The 24815-nt window shown below is 46.7% G+C and overlaps 1 protein-coding gene across 7 annotated transcripts; it reads left to right on the top strand.

The window, feature by feature from the left end:
* Nucleotides 1–389: 389 nt before the first annotated feature.
* On the top strand, nucleotides 390–24433 carry LOC121551065 (nucleosome-remodeling factor subunit BPTF-like). Of its 7 annotated transcripts, none has more exons than XM_045213328.1 (31): nucleotides 390–1120; nucleotides 2645–3467; nucleotides 4332–4552; nucleotides 6616–6816; nucleotides 7001–7234; nucleotides 8877–9077; nucleotides 9226–9368; nucleotides 9678–10036; nucleotides 10189–10320; nucleotides 10690–10819; nucleotides 10957–11092; nucleotides 11235–11561; nucleotides 11782–13684; nucleotides 13891–14015; nucleotides 14133–14261; nucleotides 14548–14698; nucleotides 14890–15013; nucleotides 15349–15568; nucleotides 16114–16284; nucleotides 16919–17061; nucleotides 17237–17366; nucleotides 18320–18561; nucleotides 18681–18933; nucleotides 19078–19861; nucleotides 20067–20292; nucleotides 20500–20780; nucleotides 20890–21078; nucleotides 21177–21369; nucleotides 21478–21562; nucleotides 21761–21947; nucleotides 22520–24433. In XM_045213328.1, the coding sequence occupies exons 1-31, from the start codon at nucleotides 628–630 to the stop codon at nucleotides 22524–22526; spliced, it is 8943 nt and encodes a 2980-aa protein (XP_045069263.1). In that variant the 5' UTR covers nucleotides 390–627; the 3' UTR covers nucleotides 22527–24433. The 7 variants fall into 7 exon arrangements, with proteins under 7 accessions (XP_045069263.1, XP_045069261.1, XP_045069262.1 ...); XM_045213326.1 differs by having other exon boundaries at nucleotides 23588–24433; XM_045213327.1 differs by having other exon boundaries at nucleotides 17237–17351; nucleotides 23588–24433.
* Nucleotides 24434–24815: the final 382 nt, after the last annotated feature.

A 24815-nucleotide genomic window follows, 5' to 3' on the forward strand; every position in this document is an offset into this window, starting at 1 on the left:
GCAGAATACATTTTTTTTAAACGTTACCTCTATGATTCTAGGAGTAAAATCATGAAGGGGTATGAATTAACATGAAAAATAAAGGGGTATGCTTGAATTGGCAAAATAATAATTGAACTTGAGGAAATGTAGAAAAGAGCAACAAATGTTAGTTAAAAAAATAGAAAAGCAAGCTAGGTATAATATCCTTTTCCCATTTATAGATATTCATAATACACTTTTGTAGCCTACTTGAGAAAGCATAAATTCGGTCTTTTTCTTTTGTGCGATTCAGCAATAATTACAAACCAGTTCAGAGTGCAAGGACTCAATGTAAATACAAATCACTTTGCCTGTTCAGGTCTACTGTACTGGAAGAACAGTCACCACGTGACATCAGCACTGGGCCTTCCGTCTGTTTTCAGTAGTCGGAGAGAGAGGAAGAAAAATGGCGGCTGCGACCGATCAGAAGCGGGACGCAAGCCATTCGTTTTGAGCTTTCTCACGTAAACCGAGGCCGGTGCTTTACGGGACTACTTCTTTGGAATCTACGCAAGTCAAGCTTTCTGGCGGTACCCGTTTTTCTGGGTTCTGTGAAGGCTAAATAAACGCAGAAATTGAAATTGAAAATAATAGATTTTATATATAATGAGGGGGAAAAGAGGCAGGCCGCCCAAAACCCTGCTGATGCAGGAGCCTTCATCCGAGCCGGAGCGTGGCTTGAGACCCAGGAGAGAGTTGAGGGCAAAGGGGAGAGGTAGTACCGATGTCGATTTTGAGAGTCCCAAGAGGGGAAATAACTCTTCATCGAGGGGCAGGAGAAAAGTGGGATCATCCACGGTATCTCGCGGTAGGGGAAGAGGCAGGGGGGGTGGTGGTGGCAGAGGTACTAGGGGCAGACGGTCAATCGCTAGATCTGTGGTTTATGATGATCATGAAAGTGATGAAGATGATGATGCTGTGAGTTTGAGATCTGAGGAGGACGAGTTGGTAGAGGAAGAGACGATAACGGACGAGGAAGAAGAGGCCCTGAACGAGGAGTCAGACCCGCTTGAGGAAATACTCGAGGAGGAGGATGATGATGCCAGCTACTGTACTGAGAGCAGCTTTCGGAGTCAGAGCACTCATGGCAGCACTCCGGGTAAAACCACAATATTGCTGCAATAAGCTGCTTAGAGAATGTTAGAAAACAATGACAATGTAACTATTTATAATTTGTCTGGGCGTATTTTTATTGCCATTATGTCTTATAGTGCAGGAAGCTGTATTGTTCAAAATGGAGAATGCACTGACTGTGTATAAAAACAGGCCTTGCTTGAGATCAACATTTGTAATGATGGAATGAAAGCTTTGCATTTAGCGATCTAGGCAGGGCACGAGAGCCGAATTGCACATTTTTGAGTTCTGAAACATTCACACATCTTTAACTAACAGTATTGTGCGAGATGTTAGTATAATTGTGTTTGCTAGTTTTGAATCTGACTTGGCTATTGCAATAGCTAGGTTGTTATAACAGACCTTATCTAAGGTCTAACGTTAGCAAGCTAGGCTAACAAGCTAATGCCTGAACTTGCTAAACAGCTGTAAAGGCAGATTGATCATTTCGAAAACAACTAAAATGACCAACAACAATATATTACCATTACATGCACTAATAACTGGATTGTTTCTTATTATAAAACAACGCCTGATGATGCATAATTTCCTTGCAGGTGAATAGCTACTTAGCACGTCTGGCTAGCTAGCTAAATATTTTGGTAAATGTGTCTAAATTAATGAGACTATTAATTAACTTGTTGTTTTTCTTTAACCTACTCTTACTTATTATTAGCTTCTCATACCTAGCATAGGTTTATTTTTACAGCTGAGAAGCAGATGAGTTCTTCAAGCTAGCAAGTTAGCAATGTCATGGGCTCATGCACTTGTCCAGGAGGACCCAGCTAGTTTGCTAGTAGTCCACATCAGCTCGAGCTAATGACAGGACAGGGTACCATGTGGCCCATTGTTTTGAAAATAAGCGCCCTCAATTTCACCAGTTGTAACTGTGTGGAAGAAGTTTCAGTGACGCAGCACAATAATGTTTTACATTCCCCAAAGTACATAATGGAATTATTAATTTCAATGTTATATTAATATCTGTAATATTTAATATCCATAAGCTGTTGTAAACTTTGTAAATTGAATGCAGAGGTTATTTTTGTTTCAACACACTTTTGATGCACATTTTCATACACACAGTAGATAGAAGCAACTATTTTGATTAGATTAAAGTTAATTATTATTTTTTGAAAGTATAATTTGAAAGACACTGACAAAACTATGTAAGAAAGATGCTTTTCTGCTATTCTACAGATATATTTTGTAATTATTATGTTGCTGTTGCAAAACATTATCACAGTGTTTGGATTAGACCCATTTAAGAAGTAATTTTTTACATTGAAGGGAATGTCCATTGTGTTAGATTTCAACATTTGTTCACTTGTGTAAATTCTGTCTTTAACGAAAATTCAAAGAAACAAGTTGATCTATGATTTAAGCCCTTGAGCCAATGTAATTCTGCTGTGTCTGGGTTTTATGTATGAGTTACAGAATGCAATTTCAGTTTTAGTTAGTCTTTAAATCACATGGATTATGGCACTCACTGCTCTCTCTCTCTGTCTGGTAGGGCGGAAGATGACGCGGGTGCATTGCCCTCGCTCGCCAATCTTTGAGGAAAAGGAGATCCCTCCTCTGGAGTTGCCCAGAACCTCTGAGGACCTCATGGTGCCCAGCGAGGAACTGCTCAATGTGTCCTCCATCTACGAGGTGCTGCGCAACTTCAGCACGGTACTGCGGCTCTCTCCCTTCCGCTTCGAGGACTTCTGTGCTGCGCTGGTAGGCCAGGAGCAGTGCACGCTGATGGCAGAGACCCACACGGCCCTGCTGAAGGCCATCCTGCGTGAGGAGGACACATCCAACACCACGTTCGGTCCTGCCGACCTCAAGGACAGCGTCAACTCCACCCTCTACTTCATTGACGGCATGACGTGGCCCGAGGTGGTGCGTGCCTACTGCGAGAGCGACCAGGAGTACCACCATGTCCTGCCCTACCAGGAGGTGGAGGACTACCCCTACGGCCCGCTGGACAGTAAGATCAAGGTGCTGCAGTTCTTGGTGGATCAGTTCCTCACCACCAACATCGCCCGCGAGGAGTTGATGTCAGAGGGGGTGGTGCAGTATGATGACCACTGCAGGGTGTGCCACAGGTTGGGGGACCTGCTGTGCTGTGAGACCTGCTCTGCGGTCTACCACCTGGAGTGTGTGAAGCCGCCACTGGTAGAGGTGCCGGAGGACGAATGGCAGTGTGAGATCTGTGTGGCACACAAGGTGCCCGGAGTCACAGACTGTGTGACAGAGATGCAAAAGAGCAAACCCTACATCCGCCAGGAGCCCATCGGCTACGACCGCCAACGGAGGCAATACTGGTTCCTAAACCGAAGGATCATTGTGTAAGTAATTACTGCCCCCCACCCCACTTCCCTTAGTAGTGACTTCAACAATATTATGCACCATCTCCGTACCATACTGAGTGATCTCATCTGAGATCACTCAGTATGGTTAATCAAGTTAATCAATTGCCTTCAGAATTACCGTACCATCCCTGCCGTCTTTTTCCAGTGCTGAATTGCTTGGTGTAACATCAGTCATGTCCTGTAGATAGAATAATACACCTTTTGTTGCTGAACACTATGTGCAAACAGATTGCCTGAGAAAGCTGAACATATATTTTTTAACTTGAATTTCAGTAGCTGGATGTTGCTGATAATCCCCCACATTCATGTAGAAGCAGCCTGGATTAAACATTTAATGGGTGTGAAAAATGTAGCTGATTTCAACGATGACTCAATCTGAGGGTGCTGTGATCGTTAACTATGCCCTTAGTGAGGGTGAAACTCCTGTGCTGTGATGCCATAGCCCCCCTGAGAGTTAACTGAACTGCTGCTGGAGAATCAGCTTTCTCATCACGTTACCTCTCCTCCATTTGAACATGTCTTCACAATTGCTTGTAATTGGTCTCTCCTTTTGCGAGAGGCAAACAAAAAATAAATAAGAAGGCTGAAAAACAACATGCTTTCAAATGGAATTGAAGCTTATTGCCAATTTGCATTCAGTATAAATGTTCCTTTAAAGTTAAGATATCTTTGTGTCCAGGTTAATGATGCCTCATGCAGCATTATATGCCATACAATGATGTCATCTCATGATCTATTCATTAAGGTCCTTGAACCTGTTTTGATAAACAAACTAATTGTCAATTATATTCCATCTTATTTGACAAAGCTCTAAAAATGGTTGTTGACCTGTTATTCCAGTGAGGAGGACGGGGAGCATGAGAAGAAGAAGATCTGGTACTACAGCACAAAGGTCCAGCTGGGAGAGCTGATAGAGTGTCTGGACAAGGAGTACTGGGAGAACGACCTGTGTGCCGTCCTCGAGGAAATGAGAGAGGAGGTGCACACTCACATGGACATCACTGAGGACCTCACCAACAAGGCCCGCGGCAACAACAAGGCCTTCCTCACGGCAGCCAACGGTAAGGCTAGACAGCCACCTGCTGGATGCTCTGAATCACTGTCTGTCACACTGAAGCATTTTTAGCTGGTCCATGGCTTCTATGCGTTGTCAATATAGAAATGTCAATGTCGACCCCTAGGCTACATGTTGTATAGCCAGCGTGTAGCTCCTGTGGGATTACATTCCAATACATCTCTGGAGAGGAGAGTACATTTTCCCTCATGCTGAAGTATGATTAGGACGGTTGAAGTATTAGAACTGTCAGAGAGCCACAGGTAGCCTAGCGGTTAGAGCGCTGGGCCAGTAACCGAAAGGTTGCTGGTTCGAATATCTGGTCCGACAATGTGAAAAATCTGTCTGTGCTCTTGAGCAAGGCACTTAACCCTAATATTCTCCAGGGGTGCCGTACTACTATGGCTGACCCTGTAAAACAACAACTTTCTCTGCACCTATCCAGTGTATGTGACAATAAAAAAACATCAAACATCATAGATGTTGCTATTCCCCTCTCTTTCTCAGCCTTTTTACTTATCATGCAAACAGTGTTTTTCTTCTTTCCATCCAAGTGAGAAGGTTGTTTAAAAATAAGCTTCAGTGGTTTTAAAGCACTGTGTCTGTTTCTCTGTGTGGCTACTCTACTCCTCCTGGTTTGTTATAGAGCCTTCCTTTCTATGTGCATTTCCTGACCACTAGATCTCAGAGTTTACACAAACCAAGCTTGCTTGGTTCTAGTTGAACTGTCATGGGATCAGTCTCCTCAATTGTTAGACAATGAGGGCTTTCTGTGACAGATATTCCAAAGACAAGGTAGATTTTCTTTAAAGCCAATGCAGAGTCTTTTCTCTCCTGTCTAGTTCCATCTGTACCATCTGTGGTGATTAATAGGCCTTGCTGGTATTTTATCCTCCTGAGAAGCCCATTGCTCTTGTGCACTGCTTCATCCTCCCTCTGTTCACTGGAGCTGGTGACACCTGTTTGTCTCCCTATGAAAACCTCAGTTATGAACCGTTGGCGGGTGGGGAATAGAGATTGATTTCATTTTTCTTCTTCTCCTGTGACCCAGGACACTTTCACAAACATAATGCTTTCTGCTGGCTGTCCACATCTTTTTTTGTTAGATCTATTTCCCTGAATTAAGATTGGAATCTCTCTGTCTGTCTTTTATGGGGAGATATTTTATACTATATCATCATAGAACACATTATTGATTCTCCACTCTCTTGCTTTTAGTGCTCAGACAGCAGCTTCATTAATGTCATCTCCGGAGCGTTGACCTGCTGTTGCGTTTCAGGGAACAATAGTAGAGACAGCGAGTCAGGAGTGACTCACTAACATGGGTTCTAATGAGTTGTTCTTGGATTTAGCTGTCAATGGCTAACAATATTGGTATTTAACTGTGCTGGTGATCATACGTGTTGTGACTTGGTTATTATTACCTGTCACAATCCATTTCCACTAATTTTTCACAGTCTCAAGTAGTGCTAGAAGGTGTATTAGCAATCTGTAAGATTGAGATGTTTGTGTGGTTGTTCTCTAAAGGTGAGAGACAGCTTCTATGAGAACCAGGCTGGAAGGGGTAAACCTAGTGACAGGATGATCTTGACACTGTTACAGCCATTATACATAGGCCTATGTTACTTTTCAATTGCAGTTTTATCAGCTGGTTTTATATTGTTTCAAAATGCGTATGAGAGCAATATTCACAAGGGGAGTGTGGAAAGTAATTAGGCTTTAACTCCATTATATTTGTAATGCCATCCTGTAATAGAACAACATCATTTCAACATTAAACAGGCTAGGGCTAGTGTTAGCCAAACAACTCCATTCCATTTCTTATTGTGTGCATAGTTTTTCTGGTTGTGAATTAGCTACTTGACACATCCCCTTGTTTTAATACCTGAAAAAATATATATACTGGCCGGTTGTGAGCTTAGACATACAGACATGCTTAACAATGTGATAAACAACATGTTGACCTACTGATTTACACGTAAGGTTGAAATGTAGTCTCCGGTCAAACAGACCTAGCATGCTGTGTGGGTGTTGGCCATGTGTTTATCAGCTGTGTTGTTGTTTGTGTAGATGAGATCCTGGAGCGTGTGCAGGCCAGGCAGGAGCAGCGGGCAGCGGAGCAGGCAGAGAAAGCCAGTCAGGTAGCAGGTGACAACAACCCCGCTATAGACACCACCAAGACAGAGGAAGAGACCCCCACACACTGCTCTCCACGGCCAGACAACAGAGAGCTCCAAGACCCCGAGTCTGAAGAGGAGGCAAGCTCACAAGGTAAGACTGGAGTATATCTTCTATGTGAGTTGTTTATTGCTTATGAAGTCATTTTCTGGATGCGTCTTTCATGTAGCCTTTTGAGGATCGCTACGTCTTTTAAAAAATCAATTTAGGGGAAAGTGTTGATCTGGTGAGGAGGTTGTGTGCTAAAGATCCAGAGTGAGTCTTGTATGTTTCACAGCAACTGCAGCTCTACCTGCTGGAGAAGAGAACACCACTGTCCAACCTGAGCCCCCTAAGCCTGGCTCATCCATCCAGGACGGCACGCTTCCTAAACCTGAACCCCCTAAGCCTGGCTCGTCCACCCAGGACGGCACGCTTCCTAAACCTGAACCCCCTAAGCCTGCTGAGGTGCCCTGCTCTGCCCCCTCTGAGAGTGGGGACGCCTCCATGGAGCCTGAGCAGGAGAGGCCAGGTACATGATGGAGAAAGATCCCAGCAATCAGCATCTCTCCTCCCAGCCTCTCGTCCTCCTTGTCACACCTCGCTGTGGCTATGCATGTGTGCATCCATCATCATCGGTCTCATGCTCTGGCTGTCTCAAAACATCCTCCATACTGTAGTTGTGCATAATGTGATGTGATTGCTGTCACAGGATGCATTGCTGTGGAGTCACTGCTACAGGCTTTTTGCTGCTGCTTCTTGGCTAGATGATGATCTTCATGCTAATTGGCTGCACCTCAATGTGACCAGTTGTTGATTTGATTATTGGCTCTGTTTGTTAGAAAGTGTACTAAAGAGTGCTCTTGGACCATAAAGGCTAAGTCATAGCTTCCTTTGAGGAAGAGCGTGTCTTGAATGGCTGCACCACGGTTACACTGTATGCCTCTCTGGTTGTCTACTAATTCAATACATGGATGACTAACAGAGTGAATGGATTCTCTGTTGGGCAGCTTTCACTTAGTCCCACCGTCCAGAGTAATGAGTGTAACAGAGGGGGCTCTACTCTCCCACAGTACTGCTCACTTCACTATCACTCATTAAACTGACCGGTGTTGCTCACTTACTGAAATAATTCTCCTTCAGAAATAAACATATTTAGTCTTAAGTATTTTCTTACTCCTCAAAGCACTCTGATTTTCACTTCTGCTTATGTAACATTTAAATAGCCCATTATTGAATCCCCTTATTTCTGTGGTTTTCCATCTTCATATGATCAGGATCTCTGGTTATTTTCTTCAACAGATGCATTGGGCCTTTTTGCGGGATCTTGTGCTCTTGCCATCCATCCATGTTATGTTCCATTGTCTTGTGTAGTGTTCAGCATGCAAGGCTGAACAGTGCTCAGGAGGCTCTAAGTGTAGCCAGTTGTTATTATTGTCAATTGCTTGCATGTTCTATTTTCTCAATGCATTCATTGTGTTAGCCGGTTCCTGATGCGGTGCATTGTCTGGTCCACACACTGTGAAAACTTGTTCTCAGATAATGGCGTTTCGGCTGCAGCCAGCAGCATCCCTGGCAGGCAACGCCAACCATGCTAAGTCTGTCACAACCAATCTCTTATTCTCACTTCAATTCATCTGGGAAATTGGCCTCCGTTCCTTTAGCGGAAAACAAAAGGCTGGCTGCCTTCCTGAACCTCCCACCTGCTGCCTCAGCGCAATATATACAGCAGGGCCATTTTAGCCCACTGCTCAGATACACAATATCTTTCTTAATTTGGTTCTGCAGCCGCATGTTGCACTGCTTGTGTTGTGTTGCACTGTTTTTTTTCCTGGCTGGAGGGGATTTAGCCTTATCTGCCTGCCTGGACTGCTGAAGTGCAAATTGTTGCTGAGACTCACAGATTAAGCATTTCCCTGGTGTTATGCTAATTGTGCATTTATCATTAAGGAACAGGTGAGGCGGGGAAGGCATCAAGCCAAACACTTTCTGTTTGTACATTTGTTGTGGATTACAGGTTTTGTCCGTGTTTGCTCTGCATTGCCGTCATCATTTGCAATACTTTCTCAGTATAGACAGCTGGTGCTGGTGTTGACGCATGTTTTCAGACAAAGGGAGCCTAAGGGGTTTGTGCTGCTCAGCTTCTCACTGTTCAATCCTCTCCTCCTCCCCAGATGATAAGCCTGTAGACTCAGAGTCCCATGGAGAGGAGGACCCCTCTGCCCAGTGCCAGCCTACTCCACCACCACCACACCCTGGTGACGAGAACAGCAACAGCAGCCACGTCTCAGCGCCTGGGGTCCTCAGGAGGCCTGAACAGCCAAACCTCGCTGACAGGTCCTCTCAGTCCTCAATCACCAGCCAGGATGACACGGGTACACCGTCGCCATACCATCCATGCACTCAGGCCTTTGTATCATTGAACACGCTGTGCTGGTTTACTCATTAATCCTTTATTCATGATTGACTTCTCTCTTTTAATTAATCATCCCTGATCTTAATGATGTGTTGTGTTGCTCGCAGGTGAAGGCAAGGAGAGTGTGAATGGTGAGGGGTCAGGACGGACTAACAATCGCATTGTGACTCGTCTGCGTAACCCGGACAGCAAGCTGAGCCAGCAGAAGACCCAGGCAGATGGCAGCCCTACACCCAGGGACAGCAAGGAGGTGAGACACCAACCAGACACTGTGTTAACCTTCTGTCCTCTTTGTGGGATTTCACCCACAGGCTAGTCTCTCACATTAGAAGGCAGCCTTAGCAGGATTAAATGGATTGTCCTGGTATATTTTCAATCATCTAGACTGAAATCCAGTCCTCTGTTCCACATCGACTCACTTCTTTATTACATAATGTTACACAATTAATTGAACTACCGGTAGTCTCCCAATTGCAGAATCCCTAGGAAACAATTGATCTCTTCTCAGCTGTGTCTCTATTCAGCTCAGTATATATCCCCCTGTGTATCTCTCCATCAGACATCTCCTCCCAGCTCTGAGAGTGAAGTGGCTCGTCAGGGTACTGTGAGGAAAGAATTGACGGTGAAGGGCAACCTGAACAACTTCTTCAAGCTGGGCCAGGAGGGCAAGTTCCGCGTCTACCACAACCAGTTCAGCACCAACACACTGGGCCTCAACAAGCACCAGCATCGCGAGGACCACGACAAGCGCCGCCACCTCTCCCATAAGTTCAGCCTGACCCCCGCCGGGGATTTCAAGTGGAACGGCTCCATCCACGGCTCCAAGGTGCTGACCATCTCCACCCTGCGGCTCACAATCATCCAGCTGGAGACCAATGTCCCCGCCCCCTTCCTGCACCCCAACTGGGCCTCGCACAGGTACGCTCCAGCAGACTACTTACTCTGGCATAGGAAAGTGGAGTTTAGAACTGTTTCACACAATGGAGAACTTGAATATTATTGGCTGATAAGGTAATGTAAGGAAATCATGTTTAGCCATATAGTGAGGTTGTAGGTTTGTGATTTTACAGGACAAACTGGATTAAAGCGGTGCAGATGTGCAGTAAGGCTCGGGAGTTTGCCTTGGCGCTGGCCATCATGGAGTGTGCTATCAAACCAGTGGTCATGCTGCCTGTCTGGAAAGATGCACTTGGACACACCAGGTAAGAGACATGGGTTGTGACTCAAAGGACTTAATTCATTGCTGAATTGAGTTTTGATGAAAAAAGGATTTCATATATAGTCATAGCACCTCGATCTAACTCACCCTGCTCTCTGCGGTCTAGTTTACAATGCTAAACTGAATTCATTATATTGCTTCACTGCTCTGCTGATTATGAAGCATTTTGTTCACCTCTCTTCAGTGCAGAGATCTGTAGTGGTGTGGGCAGTGTATGTAGAGTAGCTGATGCTTTTCCCATGAGTGAGAAGAGGTTCATTGTTGAAAAGAATAGAGCGCTGACTAAACAAGCCAGAGTCACCTTGCTGTTTTAATGTCTTTTTTTCACTCTCCCCCTTCCCTCTCCCCTCAGGCTCCATCGCATGACCTCCATGGAGCGGGAGGAGAAAGAGAAGGTGAAAAAGAGAGAGAAAAAACTGGAGGATGAGGAGACTATGCAGCAGGCCACCTGGGTGAAGTACACCATCCCCATCAAACACCAGGTAAATCTGGGTTCACTTTTCTCTCAAGTCCTGTTTGGGCTTTTATGACTGCATGATGGCTGACAACATAATCATCTCTTCTTTTGAATGCGATCGCGTAGTCTTTATCTAACTGGTTCTTTCTCTCTGTGTGTAAGGTGTGGAAGCAGAAGGGGGAGGAGTACAGAGTAACGGGGTACGGGGGCTGGAGTTGGGTCAGTAAGACTCACGTCCATCGCTTTGTTCCCAGGCTACCAGGGAACACCAACGTCAACTACCGCAAAGCACTCGAAGGTAAGTGTTTCTTCTGTACACGTATTATCCCTGTTGTCTCATCTCACTGATGATGATCAAGGGCACTCAATCAGAAAATGTGGCTCCAGCATGCCTCAGTATAAATTAGGTGCTTCATGTGATTTCATTAATCTCTCTACAGCAGCTAAAACTGGCAAAGAAAATGCAATGTCCGGCCCGAACAAATGGAAACGGTTGCCAAAAGCACCAACAAGCTCAGAAACCCAGGGAAAAGAAGAGTCTACTCCAATTACTGAAGAAAAAGACAAGGAGCAAACCGCCACTGTGGAGTCATCTGGGAGCACTTCACCAGGAGAGGGGCAGACTCTGAAAGAGGAGGAGGAGAAGGAAGATAACAATATCACAGAGAAGGTGGAGGAAAAAAAAGTTGATCAGGTGGAGGAGGAGACTGAGGACAAGATGGATGTTGACCCCAGTCCACCAGACACCTGTCTCAGTGAGGAAAAAGGTACAATGATATTACTTTTCATCAATAAACAAAGAGGGTCCCCTGCTGTTTATCTGAATAAGAAATTGTAATAGATGGCATTTGTTATTTTCCCGACGCTTGCTATGATTGACTGTGTTCTACATTCATCCCATACTTAGCAGCTGTCTTTCAGGCCTCACAGTTAGCATTTTTTGGCTAATATAATTCATTGAGTTCTCTCTCTCTCTCTCTCTTTTAGGTATAGTGGACAGCAAAGACCCCTCGTCACCGACTGACCCTGCTGTGAAGGTGGAGCCCAGGGATGGAGAAGAACCTAAGCAGGAGGACTCTGAGGCCAAGCCACCTGTCCGCCCCTTCAACTGGGATGTGGTGAACGTCAGTGAGGGCTTCCAGCTCCGTTCGGCCTACAAGAAGAAGGTGAAGACGTCCAAGCTCGACGGGCTGCTGGAACGCAGAGTGAAGCAGTTCACCCTGGAGGAGAAGCAGAGGCTGGAGCGGCTCAAACAGCAGTCAGCCTTGGCCAAACACACAATCTCCAAAGAGAAAGTTAATACAGGGACTACCACCACCGTCAAGACTGAAGCTTCTACAGCAGACAAGAAGCAGGACAATTTAGCAGTGACACCGTGCACTAGTCTGAAAGCTGAGGGGCAAGCAGACTCGGTAGTTAAAGACTCAATCGTTAAAAGGCTCGACTTTGACCAGGAGCAGCCAGTGAAATCCCAACCCTCAGGAGAGACAGATAACCTGGACGTCAGATTAGGCTCCACCTGTAAGCCCCAGGCAGCAGGAGCCACAGGCCCCAACCTCAACACCATAGGGTTGGCCAACCATGAGAGCAGTGTTCAGGGCAATGGTAGGGATTCATTATCTCAAACAGAGCTGAATGGAGGCTTCCAGAAAACCATAGACCTCAACAGCAAAGTCAATTCGACATCCCTAGAACTGGCTTTAGGTGCAGCCAAACCTCCCAAAGCAGAGGTGACGATAGCAGGAGAAAACGGTAAGAAGCATGGTTATGAGGAGACAGAGCAAGGCAATGGACAGAGGGAGACAGAAAGCATGGAGGTAGACCAAAGCAAACCACATCAAGTGCAGGTGAACGGGAAAGACGCTGTTGACAACAAGGCTCCTGTAGACTCAAAGATGCACTTAGACCTGGCCAACAAAGTGGATACCAAGGCCATGCTCCAGACGTTAGAGGGTGAGATCAAAGCGCTGCCGGTGAAGGAGCCTGTAAAGTCCATTATGAACGGTACTCTCTCTCAGGACGGGTTAAAGGTCAACAGCACTGTGTTAGCCACCAGCCCAGCCTTGGCGGACGTAGAGAGGAAAGTTGTGGTGTCCGAGCCTGACTACCTGCCTCCTCAGAAGGTTGCCAGACTGGAGAATAATGGCGAAAGGGTGGCAGACTCTGTCACCTCGTCATTGTTAGGGCTGTCCACTGGTGTTCCCAAGGTAAGCAACAGTACCAAGTCTGAGCCAATGGAGATTGGGCAGACGGCATCCAATAAGATCACCCCGTTTCCTATCCCCACTGCAGAGGAGTCCAGCTTGAGTAACAACACCACAGAGAGTAGCAGTAGTGGGGCGCTGAAGACCGTCACCACAACCACTACTACCACCGTGTCGACAGAGTCTCGCACGGTGCAGATAGCCGAGGTCTCCAGCAGCAGTAAGCCTGCAGTGACGCCTGCTGCAGAGAGCAGTGCTGTGTCCACCCTCACCACCATGACCAAGACCACTGTCACCAGGGTCAGCTCCCCGACCCTCGGGGCCACCGTCTCCGAGGAGACCAAGACTGTTGTCACGGCAACGTTGACAGATGCCAAATCTGGCCCCTCAGGCACTTCGGTCACCTCCATGACGGTCAGTAAGGAGTACTCCACCAGAGATCGTGTCCGGCTGCTCAAGTTCTCCCGCTCCATGAAGACCCGCTCTGGCACGGCCCTCCCCTCCTACCGCAAGTTTGTCACTAAGAGTAGCAAGAAGAGCATCTTTGTACTGCCTAATGATGACCTGAAGAAGCTGGCGAGGAGAGGGGGCATCAGAGAGGTGCCCATCTTCAACTACAACGCCAAGCCAGCCCTGGACATCTGGCCCTATCCCTCCCCCAGACCCACCTTTGGAATCACGTGGAGGTTAGTCAAGTAGTTGACCCTTAGTTATTAGGCTGCCATTTGTGCAGTGGGCCTCCTCATAGGCCTTGCACTGAAATGAAAACACAGAAAGCCAACAATACTAGGGCTGAAACCATTGAGAACAGGGAACCATGTACATTTGTCCATATAGCTCTTTGGTTTAAGGTTGTTTCGGTAACACTCACTGACTTGGGTCTCCCATGCAGATACCGTCTCCAGACTGTAAAGTCTCTGGCGGGGGTCAGTCTGATGCTGCGGCTGCTCTGGGCCTGCCTGAGGTGGGATGACATGGCCGTCAAGCCCTCTCCTGCTGTAGGAACCACCCGCACAGGTGAGTGCACAGCAATGCTACCCTCCTCTCCCTCTCTCTGCCCTCCCCCTTCCTGTCTCTAAATTTGAAGATGAGGCACCATTTCAAACTGACATATTTCCTTTCTGCTCTCCTCAGAATCCTCGGAAACTGCGATCACCACAACGGAGATCATCAAGCGGCGAGATGTGGGGCCGCACGGCATCCGTTCGGAATACTGCATCAGGAAGATAATCTGCCCCATTGGCGTTACCGAAGCTCCCAAAGGTAAAAGGATGAAACCACAATCCTACAGTGGTCTCATGAATCTTTGCTTTGGATTGCCTTGCTCAGCTTGTTTCTCACCTCTTCTAGTGTTCTCTCTCAAGTACCTGAGTAGGCAAATCCTTTGCAATGTAAGTGAAAATATGAAGTTTGAGAAAGTTCACTGTTTATCCCACAATAGAAAGGATGACATTAATTGACAGAAGTCAATACTTCTAGTGAGGGGTTTTGTCGTTTTTCCCTTTACCTCATTCTTTCTCTCATCCTCTCTCTCATCCTCTCTGAGTAGAAACACCCACGCCCCAGAGGAAAGGCCTGCGCTCCAGCGCTCTGAGGCCAAAGAAGCCTGAGCCGGCCAAGCAGACTGGGCCCATCGTCTTAGAGACGTGGGTGGCCGAGGAGGAGCTGGAGATCTGGGAGATCAGAGCCTTTTCAGAAAGGTGAGCAGGCGGACTGGCCTTAGCCTTGTGGCTGGGGCTGGAGAGAATAAGCTGCTGTACTGCTTGATATTATGTGACCTTTGAACCTTTACTTCCCTCAAGATGTCTTGTTGTAACCCTGCCCAGGTCTGTTGTGTTGTCTTGTCATTGGATGTAGTATGACTAACTGGCTTGTCCTCTTGTGGGCACAGGGTTGAGAGGGAGAAGGCCCAGGCTGCAGACCAGGCAAAGGTTAGTAGAACGCTGAAGACAGCAGAGGAGGCCAAGGCCCAATTGGAGGCTCAGCTAAAGCACCAGAGATTGGCTGCTCAGCAGGTGGGAAGATCAGACAAGTTTCCACCTTGCACAATGGTGACACCTAGCCTCCCTACAATCCACCCCCTCAGCCCAAACCTGGGGGGGCACAAACACTAAACACGGGGAACTGGGACATTTCAAGGGCCTCTGTTTGGGTTGGTTTTGATCAGAATAATTGTCCTTTTAAACCATGTGCAATTACAAATGTGTATTGGAGGTGATGTTATGTATTATTCAGATGAGACATGTTCACTATGTACTCACACTCTTTTACTCCTGTCTCCACTTTCCAATGAGTTTGGTGTTTCTATATGGTTTAGCATAGATTTAACATCTGTACCTTTGCGTTGTAGAAACGGTTGGAGCAACAGAAGCCTGGTGCCACCACCTCCACCCCCACCAGCACCCCTACAACCTCAGCCTCTGGCACTCCGGCATCCCTGACCAGCCAGGTCACGTCGGGGACTAAACTGGTCCTGGCCACCAAGCTGGGGACACCTGTCACATTTCAGCAGAACAAGAACTTCCATCAATCTTTTGCTTCCTGGGTCAAGCAGGGCCAGGGTAGTCCAGGTGAGTCTGGCGACTACTAGCTGCTCATCCTCAATCATGGTAGTGGCTACTGTGGGGGTGTGTTTTAAGTTGATAGTGATTTTTTTATATTTGTTTATTTCTGTGTTTTTGGTTGTAAGACGTTTTCATTCCCCATTCACTTTTTAATGGTGGCCATTGAGGTTCACTTGTAGATGTTGAAAATCGTTACAACAACATAGATCATTTTAGTGTTTGGATTCTTATTTTTTCATTTGACCTATTTTGATAGATATTTACGGTGTGTTAAATTGCCTTAATGGCCAGTGGTGTCCACTTCCTGTATACGAAAAGTGTGGGGCTGGGAAAGAGAATTATAAAAACCTTTGGAATAACTTTTGACTCCTAGAAAAAAGTGAAGTTTCAGGCTCATAATCAGTTAATCAGTCCAAAAGCATATGCAACGGCTTTGTTTGAATCAAAGCTGGGGGGAAAGGACCCCTTAGTGGACACCACTGCTGTACACCCTGGCTGTTGTGGTTGCACTTGCACACGGTGTGTGACTGCAGGTGGGGTGTGTCTTGCAGCCTCCACTGGCTCAGGGGCCACCGTGGCCAACAGCATTGTCACCACCTCTGGACAAACGTTCCAGATCTCTGGCAGCCCGGTGACCATGGCTGGCCAGGTCATCACCGCCAAGCTACCCATCCCGGCCAACAGCAAGATTGTCACGGTCAACATGCCAACCACACAAGGAGGTATGGAAGACCTTGCCGTCTGTATGGTTTTAGCCGGCACGATCGCATTGACCAGGCCTACCCCCACTCAGCAAGCCTGCCCCCACTCAGCAAAACCATGAACCATCTCACCCCAGTGGAAACTAAACCTTTGAGGAGCTTTGAAGTGTTGCTTTTGGTTTGAGTGTGCTGGCTGCCCTAATACGTAGAAAATGCCAATGATTTATACAAGAACACTCCAGGAAGGAGTTCCCCTGGGATGCCCTGTATGTTTCCCTCAGTAATAGACACAGTAATGGCTGTTCTGTCTGTCAGATTATTGATCCCATGGAAGCTTCCTTCAGGTACCTTGGTTGGACTGAGTCCCAAACAGTCTCAACACAAAGGACCTGTTCTGCTTGATCAATACAATCTGTCCAGGTCATCTGCAAGAGGGGCAGATGACATTTCTCCCACTGATGGCTGTGACTTGACAGTACATCTGGAGATGTGATTCAACTGAGTATTTCTTTGGCAAACTGAATTCTTAGTTCCATGAGCTTTTAACAAGGGCATTTGACTTGTTGTAAATCTCATTATTGAGGTTCAACACCCTACTGTTGATTTATATTTCTAGTAAATGCATGCTGCTTAACACAGTCCCTGTCCGCCACAGGTATGGTGCAGGTCCAGCAGAATGTCCTGGGCATTATTCCATCCAGCACCCCAGGCAACCAGCGGACCTACTCCTCATTCCAGAACCGCAACGCCACCATCAACATCAGACCCAACACCTCCACCTCAACCACTACTCAGCCGGTAGAGAATAGACATCAAACAGATCTATCTCTCTCTCACACATATTCTTGCTCTGTCTCTTTCCCTCTTATGCTCCCCTCTCTCTTTCTTTGTTATAATCTTAATTGGAATGTAGTTAAATGAGCATAATCATATGTACAGAATCATTTATTTGTGTTTTGTTTCTTTGGCTCAGGTCATCACCACTGGAGCCCAGATTCGTCCGGGCATGACGGTGATCCGATCGCCTCTACAGCAGGGCACCACCATGGGCAAAACCATCATCAGAACCCCCTTGATGATGCAACAAGGTATTCTACCAGCCAGTAGGTCTCTCTCCTCTACCGCCTCCCAACCTGTGGCTGCATGGCTCTGCTCACTCCTCAGCATGCAACATTACTTTGTGTTGATATGTTTATACGTATTCCTTTTATTAGGATGGATACTACACTGCTCAAAAAATAAAGGGAACACTTAAAAAACAAATACAATGTAACTCCAAGTCAATCACACTTCTTAGTCAAACTATCCACTTAGGAAGCAACACTGATTGACAATACATTTCTCATGCTGTTGCAAACAAATGGAACAGACAAGCCAGGAACACTATAGGCAATTAGCAAGACACCCCCAATAAAGGACTGGTTTTGCAGGTGGTGACCACAGACCACTTTTTCAGTTCCTATGCTTCCTGGCTGGATGGGTTGGTCACGAATGTGGTGGTGTTTCACTGGTGGTAGCATGAGAATGAGTTACAACTCTCACAAGTGGCTCATGGGAAAAGAAGCTCATCCAGGATGCACACATCAATGCGAGCTGTGGCAAGAAGGCTTCTATGTGTCTGTCAGGTGAGTGTCAGAGCATGAGGCGCTTGGCCAGGAGAGAAGCAGGTTGAGACGTGGAGGAGGCCGTGAGGAGGGCAACAACCTAGCAGCAGGACTGCTAACTCCGCCTTGTGCAAGGAGGAGCAGTGAGAGCACTGCCAGAGCTCCTGCAAAATGACCTCCAGCAGGCCACAAATGTGCATGTGTCTGCTCAAACGGTCAGAAACAGACTCCATGAGGGTGGTATGAGGGCCTCGATTCACAGGTGGGGTTGTGCTTATAGCCCAACACCTGCAGGACATTTGGCATTTGCCAGAGAAATCACCAAGATTGGCAAATTGCCACTGGCGCCCTGTGTTTCACCGATGAAAGTAGGTTTACACTGAGCACGTGACAGAGTCTGAGACGTGGGAGAACATTCTGTCTGCCTCACCCTCTCACTGTCTGTCCTCTAGGCCAGCAGCAGGTGGTGACTCAGATCATCCGGGGCCAGCCTGTCTCCACAGCAGTTTCCAGTACCAGCCCTGTGCAGACCAGCGCAGGCCAGAGGGTGCTGGGTGCCGCCCCGTCCCCCCGTCCTGTCACCCCTGCCCCCGGGCAGTCCCCATCACCATCCACCCCCCAAGGCGGCCGACCACAGCAGGGCCAGGTCAAACTCACCCTGGCCCAGCTCACCCAGCTAACACAGGGGGCACAGGTGAGGAGCCACCTGCTCTCTTTTACACCTACTTATACACATACTCTCACACTCCTGTTGGATGGATTCTCTGTGTGTTTCTATGTCTGACTGTGTGTGTGTCTGTCTGTGTGTTCCAGGGAGGGAACCAGGGTCTCACAGTAGTGATCCAGGGACAGGGCCAGACCACAGGCCAGCTGCAGGTCATCCCCCAAGGGGTGACGGTCATCCCAGGCCCTGGGCAGCAGCTCATGCAGGCTGCCATGCCCAACGGCCAGGTGCAGCGCTTCCTCTTCACCCCGGGGGCATCAGCCCCTGCCCCCACCCCCGCCACCACGGCCAGCACTGCTGTCACCCCCGTCACAGCCACCACAACCACACCCTCAGTGCCAGGTATGAGGCCAGGCCTCTTCAACAAGCATCGTACACGAGGATTTGCAGAGTTGTGAATTCTAATGTTCATTTGGATTGGTCTCTGGTTTGTGGTTATGTGGATGTGTTAATACTGTGCCACTCTCTTTCTCTCCTCCCTTGCAGCACTGTCTCAGCCTCAGGTTCAGACTCCCGCCACCTCTCAAGCACCGGCACCACCAGTCCAGCCTCCTCAACAGGCTATCGCTCCAGTCCAGCCCCCTGCCCTCGCTCCTGCCCCCCCTCCAGTGTCCACACATCAGACTCAACCCCCTCCGACTCAAATCCACATCCCCCTCCAGTCCCCCACTGCTTTACCCATCCAGCAGATAGCCCAGATCCCAACCTCTCCACAACAGGTCCATATAAAGGCTGTCTCCGTCTCCCCCTCCGTCACCCAGGCCACAGTGAGGCCCATCCAGGCCCATGCTCAACTCCAGCCCCAGGCTCAGGCTCAGATCAGGCCACAGCAGCAGCTGCAGCTCCACCACCAACCCCAGCTGATCACGTTGCCGGGGCTGCAGCAGCAGGTCCAGGTGCTGGGTACCATCCAGACCCACGTGGCGGCCCAGCTCCAGGCCCAGCAGGGTGGGGCGGTGCCCCAGCAGATCAAGCTGCAGCTGCCTATCCAGATCCAGCAGGCAGGGGGCCAGGTGCAGGCCCACCAGATCCAGAACGTGGTGACCATCCAGACGGCCAGCGTGCAGGAGCAACTGCAGAGGATCCAGCAGCTCAGAGAGCAGCAGCAGCAGAAGAAGAAGCAGCAGGAGGCCAAGAGGGAGCAGAGCCTGCAGGCCTCCAGCCCCAGCGACATCATCCAGAAACAGGTGGTGATGAACCAGAATGCTGTGATAGAAAATCTGAAACAGAGGAAGACCATGACTCCAGCAGAGCGGGAGGAGAACCAGAGGTATGGCTGTCATTGTTCACAGACATGACCCTTACATAACGACACTCATATGAATTACAGTAAATGTTTTATCCATTTGTCAGTTCCAAAACCTTACTATAATTAATCCAACCAACAATCTGCAACTATTTTGTATTAGTTGTATTTCGTCTGATTCCATGATGAGTCTGACAAGCCCTCCCTTCCTCTATCCCCTGCTGAGCAGAATGATCGTCTGCAACCAGGTGATGAAGTTCATCCTGGACAAGATCGACAAGGACGAGAAGCAGGCGGCTAAGAAGAGGAAGAAGGAGGAGTCTGTGGAGCAGAAACGCAGCAAGCAGAATGCCTCCAAGCTCTCTGCGCTGCTCTTCAAGCACAAAGAGCAGCTCAAGGCTGAGATCCTGAAGAAGAGGGCTCTACTGGACAAGGAGCTGCAGCTGGAGGTTCAGGTCAGTGCCATAGCCACCTCTACTCTCTAACACACATCATAGGCCACTTTATTGTAGTGCTCCATTAGGGTGTAGAAGTGTGATATTGGATGTATTGAGAAATATTGTGGCCACTGGCCAGGAATTCCTTACATTGTGATAATACCAAATGTCAACCATTCTCTCCCTCTCTGTCCTTCCTTTCCCCTCTGTCCTTCTCTCTCTCAGGAGGAGCTGAGGAGGGACATCAGCAGGCTGAGGAAGGAGAAGGAGAAGGCCCAAGCTGCAGCCTCTCAGGCAGCCGCTGCTGCAGCTGCAGCCCAGGTAGCCTCCTCCCTCTCCCCTACCATGGCCTCGCCCTCCTCCGCCCACAAACGCAAGAGGGACGACGAGAGGGACTCGTCCTCCGCCAAGCCCAAGAAGAAGAAGATGATATCCACTACCTCAAAGGATCACAAGAAGGAAGTCAAGCTGTACTGTGTCTGTAAAACGCCCTATGACGAGGCCAAGTAAGAGACAGATGCACCATATCGTGTTCCCATAGAAACACTGAACATGTAATTGAACTGTAGCATGTATGTCAAAGACGACAAACTTAACAAGTCCACATGGTTTCAGGTTCTACATTGGGTGCGACCTGTGCTCCAACTGGTTCCACGGTGCGTGTGTGGGCATCACGGAGAAGGAGGCCAAGAAGATGGACGACTACGTTTGTAATGGCTGCAAGCAGGGCCAGGACTCACAGGACTCAGAGGGCACAACGGAGGAGCTGTACTGCATCTGCCGGACGCCATACGACCAAACACAGTATGATAACACAATACGAATAAGGTTACAGCTTGGGTGGACTGAATGTTATAGGTCCAAATATCCCTGACCTGTACTTCCCATGTCTTTTCTCCCAGGTTTTACATTGGCTGCGACCGTTGCCAGAACTGGTACCACGGGCGCTGTGTGGGCATCCTGCAGAGCGAGGCCAACCACATAGACGAATACGTGTGCCCGCAGTGTCAGTCCACGGAGGACGCCATGACAGTCCTCACACCGCTAACAGACAAGGACTACGAGGGGTTAAGAAGAATCCTGCGCTCCTTACAGGTATGAAATCCTGAGGTCTCCTCTGTTGAGTGTCTTTACTGATGATGCCATTTGACAGTATACCTCACTGTTGTAAATCTAGTGAAACATCTATTTTTCTGTTAACAGGCTCACAAAATGGCGTGGCCGTTCCTTGAACCAGTAGATCCCAACGATGCTCCTGATTATTATGGTGTTATAAAGGAACCGATGGGTAAGATCACATCTCTAAATCACTGGAATGTTACTGACTGTCGCTATTATTTCTGTTTGGTAGAAAAAACATTGTAATCTTGAATGTGTTGGAAAGTAGACACAATGTGTACTTGGCTAGTGTTTATGTTGATTGTTTAGAAAATATAGTAATTTACCAACATTTACCTTTGATCACCCTTCTCTGTTTCATCCCCAGACCTCTCCACAATGGAAGACAGATTACAGAAACGGTATTACAACAAGCTCACCGAGTTTGTGGCAGATATGACCAAAGTCTTTGACAACTGCCGCTACTACAACCCCAATGACTCACCCTTCTTTCAGTGTGCCGAAGTTCTGGAGGCATTCTTTGTACAGAAGCTCAAAGGTTTCAAAGCTAGCAGGTAAGTTTAGAGCTCTCATGACTCCCAAAGCTCTTCAGAGGCCCTGTCATTAAGTCTGCCGTTAGAAAAGACTCCCTCCGTCATGCACCTCTGCTTTCCATGGTCTCATGTGGCGTTAGTGCATGGGTAATGGCTTGTCAGTCATAATGTTCATGATCCGTTTCGGACACTCCATGTGACTTTGATTGAATCTGCCTATGAGAATTTCCCAAGAACACCCTGTTTTCCATGTAATCTTTTCTTTTTCATTAAACCATGCATCCGTATCATGCTACAGTAGTTAGCCTCATGCACTCTCTGGGCATGTCAGTTTGTGCTGTAGTAGCCTGACTTTGGCTGTAGCCTTCCCTATAGACCTTCCTGTGGTCTGTGGGCTGCTTGGTAGAGGGATGCAGAGTCTTACCAAAGCCTACATGGCTGACTTCAGCTCAGACATCCTCCCTGCAATAGTTCTCAATTGTGGTTCATTAATGTTTGCTCTATCTCTGTGTCATGCATCACCTTGCATTTGTGTCTGTTTCACCTGTTCCGCATGCATTTGATTTATGCCACTCATTCTCTCTTTCTTGCAGATTGTGATGTCATAAGTCTGACGTTATAGCTGGAGTCTGAGCTGGATGCAGGGGTCTCTAGTAGTGAATCATGGAACTTGCTGTTTCATAAACAGCAGAAATTCTGTGTGATTATTTAAGATTAAAGAAATAAACACACACACACACACAAGCGTTCTATCAGTGAAACAAACCATGCTTAAAAGTACATTTGCAAGTATAGAAGCCAAATTCCAAAGATGCCTTCAGTGACAATCACAAAATGGCAGCCATGTTGACACTTACAAATCAAGTTTTCAAGGGATATGCTTTTTCTCTATTATTTTGGTCATTTCACCATTTAAAATCGTATCAATTATCAGCAAGATAACATCAGTGTCAGGGAAGCTTTTTTTAGAAATGTGTAAATAAGCTTCACTCAGAAATTCATTTTTTTTTTTGTAGTTAGTTATTAAACTGATTAAGTTCTGTTGGAGAGGGAGATATAACATTTAAAAAATGGGGACCACATATGTAAAGCTGTATATTTTATTATGATATATTTAGCAAATTAAGTTCCTTTCTTCCTCATGGCCTTCTTTCAGCTGATTTAAATATCATGCATTTGTAATGAATGGGCATGTTTTTAATATAGTGCACAGTTTTTGTAGGTAATTTCTAGCTTAACTACTGGTTGATTGTTATTATTTGGATGTTCTAAATCATTTCATGATTTAAAAAATAAGATAAATATTGTATGGTTTTTAATCCTTTTGTGAAGGATTATTTTATGGTTAAAACAAAGAGAGCCTATGGTCAGAGGAATTTATATACACTTAAAATAATAAAATGTCACAGCTTAACTATATTAGACCCAATGCCTTACTGCATAAAGGTACCTCAGGATTTAGATCTGAAGCACCATTTCATTGACCTAAGGCATTCCCAATGATTTACACCAACATGGCTGCGCTATCTCCTTCCTGACCCCATGGCATCCATTTTTTGTATCACTGTTTTGTTGTTTGTTTTTGTTCATGTCAGTATGTTTAAACTATTCATTAAACATGTAAAAGGTTCTCAACTGTTCCCCTTTTCCACATTCTATAGGTCTCATAACAACAAACTACAGACTTCGACCTCTTAGAATATACCATATTTTTTATTTTTTATGCACTCAGCGAGAATTGGGTTAAATTCTGAACAATAAATCCATGTTGGGACCTGGCTCCTGTGCTTTGGGACGTCCACCCCTCTCCCTCCTTCTGGCCCCATTCTACGCAGCCCCCAAAGGAAGACTCTCCCTGTAAGACCAGCAGCGCTGCTCCCACAGAACTGTCAGGTGGAGCTGCTGCCTGCCCACCTCTGCCACATGGACATTGGACAAGGGGTTAAAGTGGAGGGTTTTAATAAAGGCATTTCTGAAGAAGGTTACCTCAAAGAAGATACTTTCCTTGTTCTTTCTTCTTGATTTGATTTAATTATTTATTTCCCCTCTAGCCTGTTGAAGAAATTAAGAAAAGATCATACGCTTCCATGGCCATGCCCATAAAAATAAAAAAAACATCTATGATGCCTGTTTGAACATTGAGAAATGTTGAGCTGAGTTGCACTCAGCATGACAGATTGCACAGTGACACTTCTGTGTGTTTCTCCCCTTTCAATCACTTTATTAGAGGTGGTGTGAAAGATGCATCTCATTGGGAAGGACTTGCTTGAGTTTGGACCTACTAGCTTTCTGGACACCAACAGTTTGAGTTTGTCAAGCTATGCTGAAAGGAATAAAGTAGTTGGTATTAATTGCCCAGCAGTAATGACACACTGCAAAGGATAAAAACACAATATGTATTTGAAGGTATCCTGCCCTGTTTGTAAAACTTTTTTTGTATTACAGCTGAAGAGATATTGATGTATATGAACCATAATAAATGGAGAAGACCTGGCTCTCTTCCACTACTGAAAGTGTCGGCATATGCTTTTGTGAAATACATTTTCTTAATATTTTTCCCTACAGCATTTATAGTAAATTCTATAAGTATTCAGACCCCTCGACTTTTTCCACATTTTGCTACGTTACAGCCTTATTCTAAAATGGATTAAATAGGTTTTTTCCCCCTCATCAATCGACACACAATACCCCATAACGACAAAGCAAAAACCTGGTTTTTAGAAATGTTAGCAAATGTAGAAAAAATACTGAAATATTACATTTACATAAGTATTCAGACCCTTTACTCAGTACTTTGTTGAAGCACCTTTGGCAGCGAATACAGCCTCGAGTCTTCTTTGGTATGACGCTACAAGCTTGGCACACCTGTATTTGGGGAGTTTCTCCCAT

Source organism: Coregonus clupeaformis, unplaced genomic scaffold, assembly GCF_020615455.1.
Source record: "Coregonus clupeaformis isolate EN_2021a unplaced genomic scaffold, ASM2061545v1 scaf0100, whole genome shotgun sequence".
Taxonomy (NCBI): domain Eukaryota; kingdom Metazoa; phylum Chordata; class Actinopteri; order Salmoniformes; family Salmonidae; genus Coregonus; species Coregonus clupeaformis.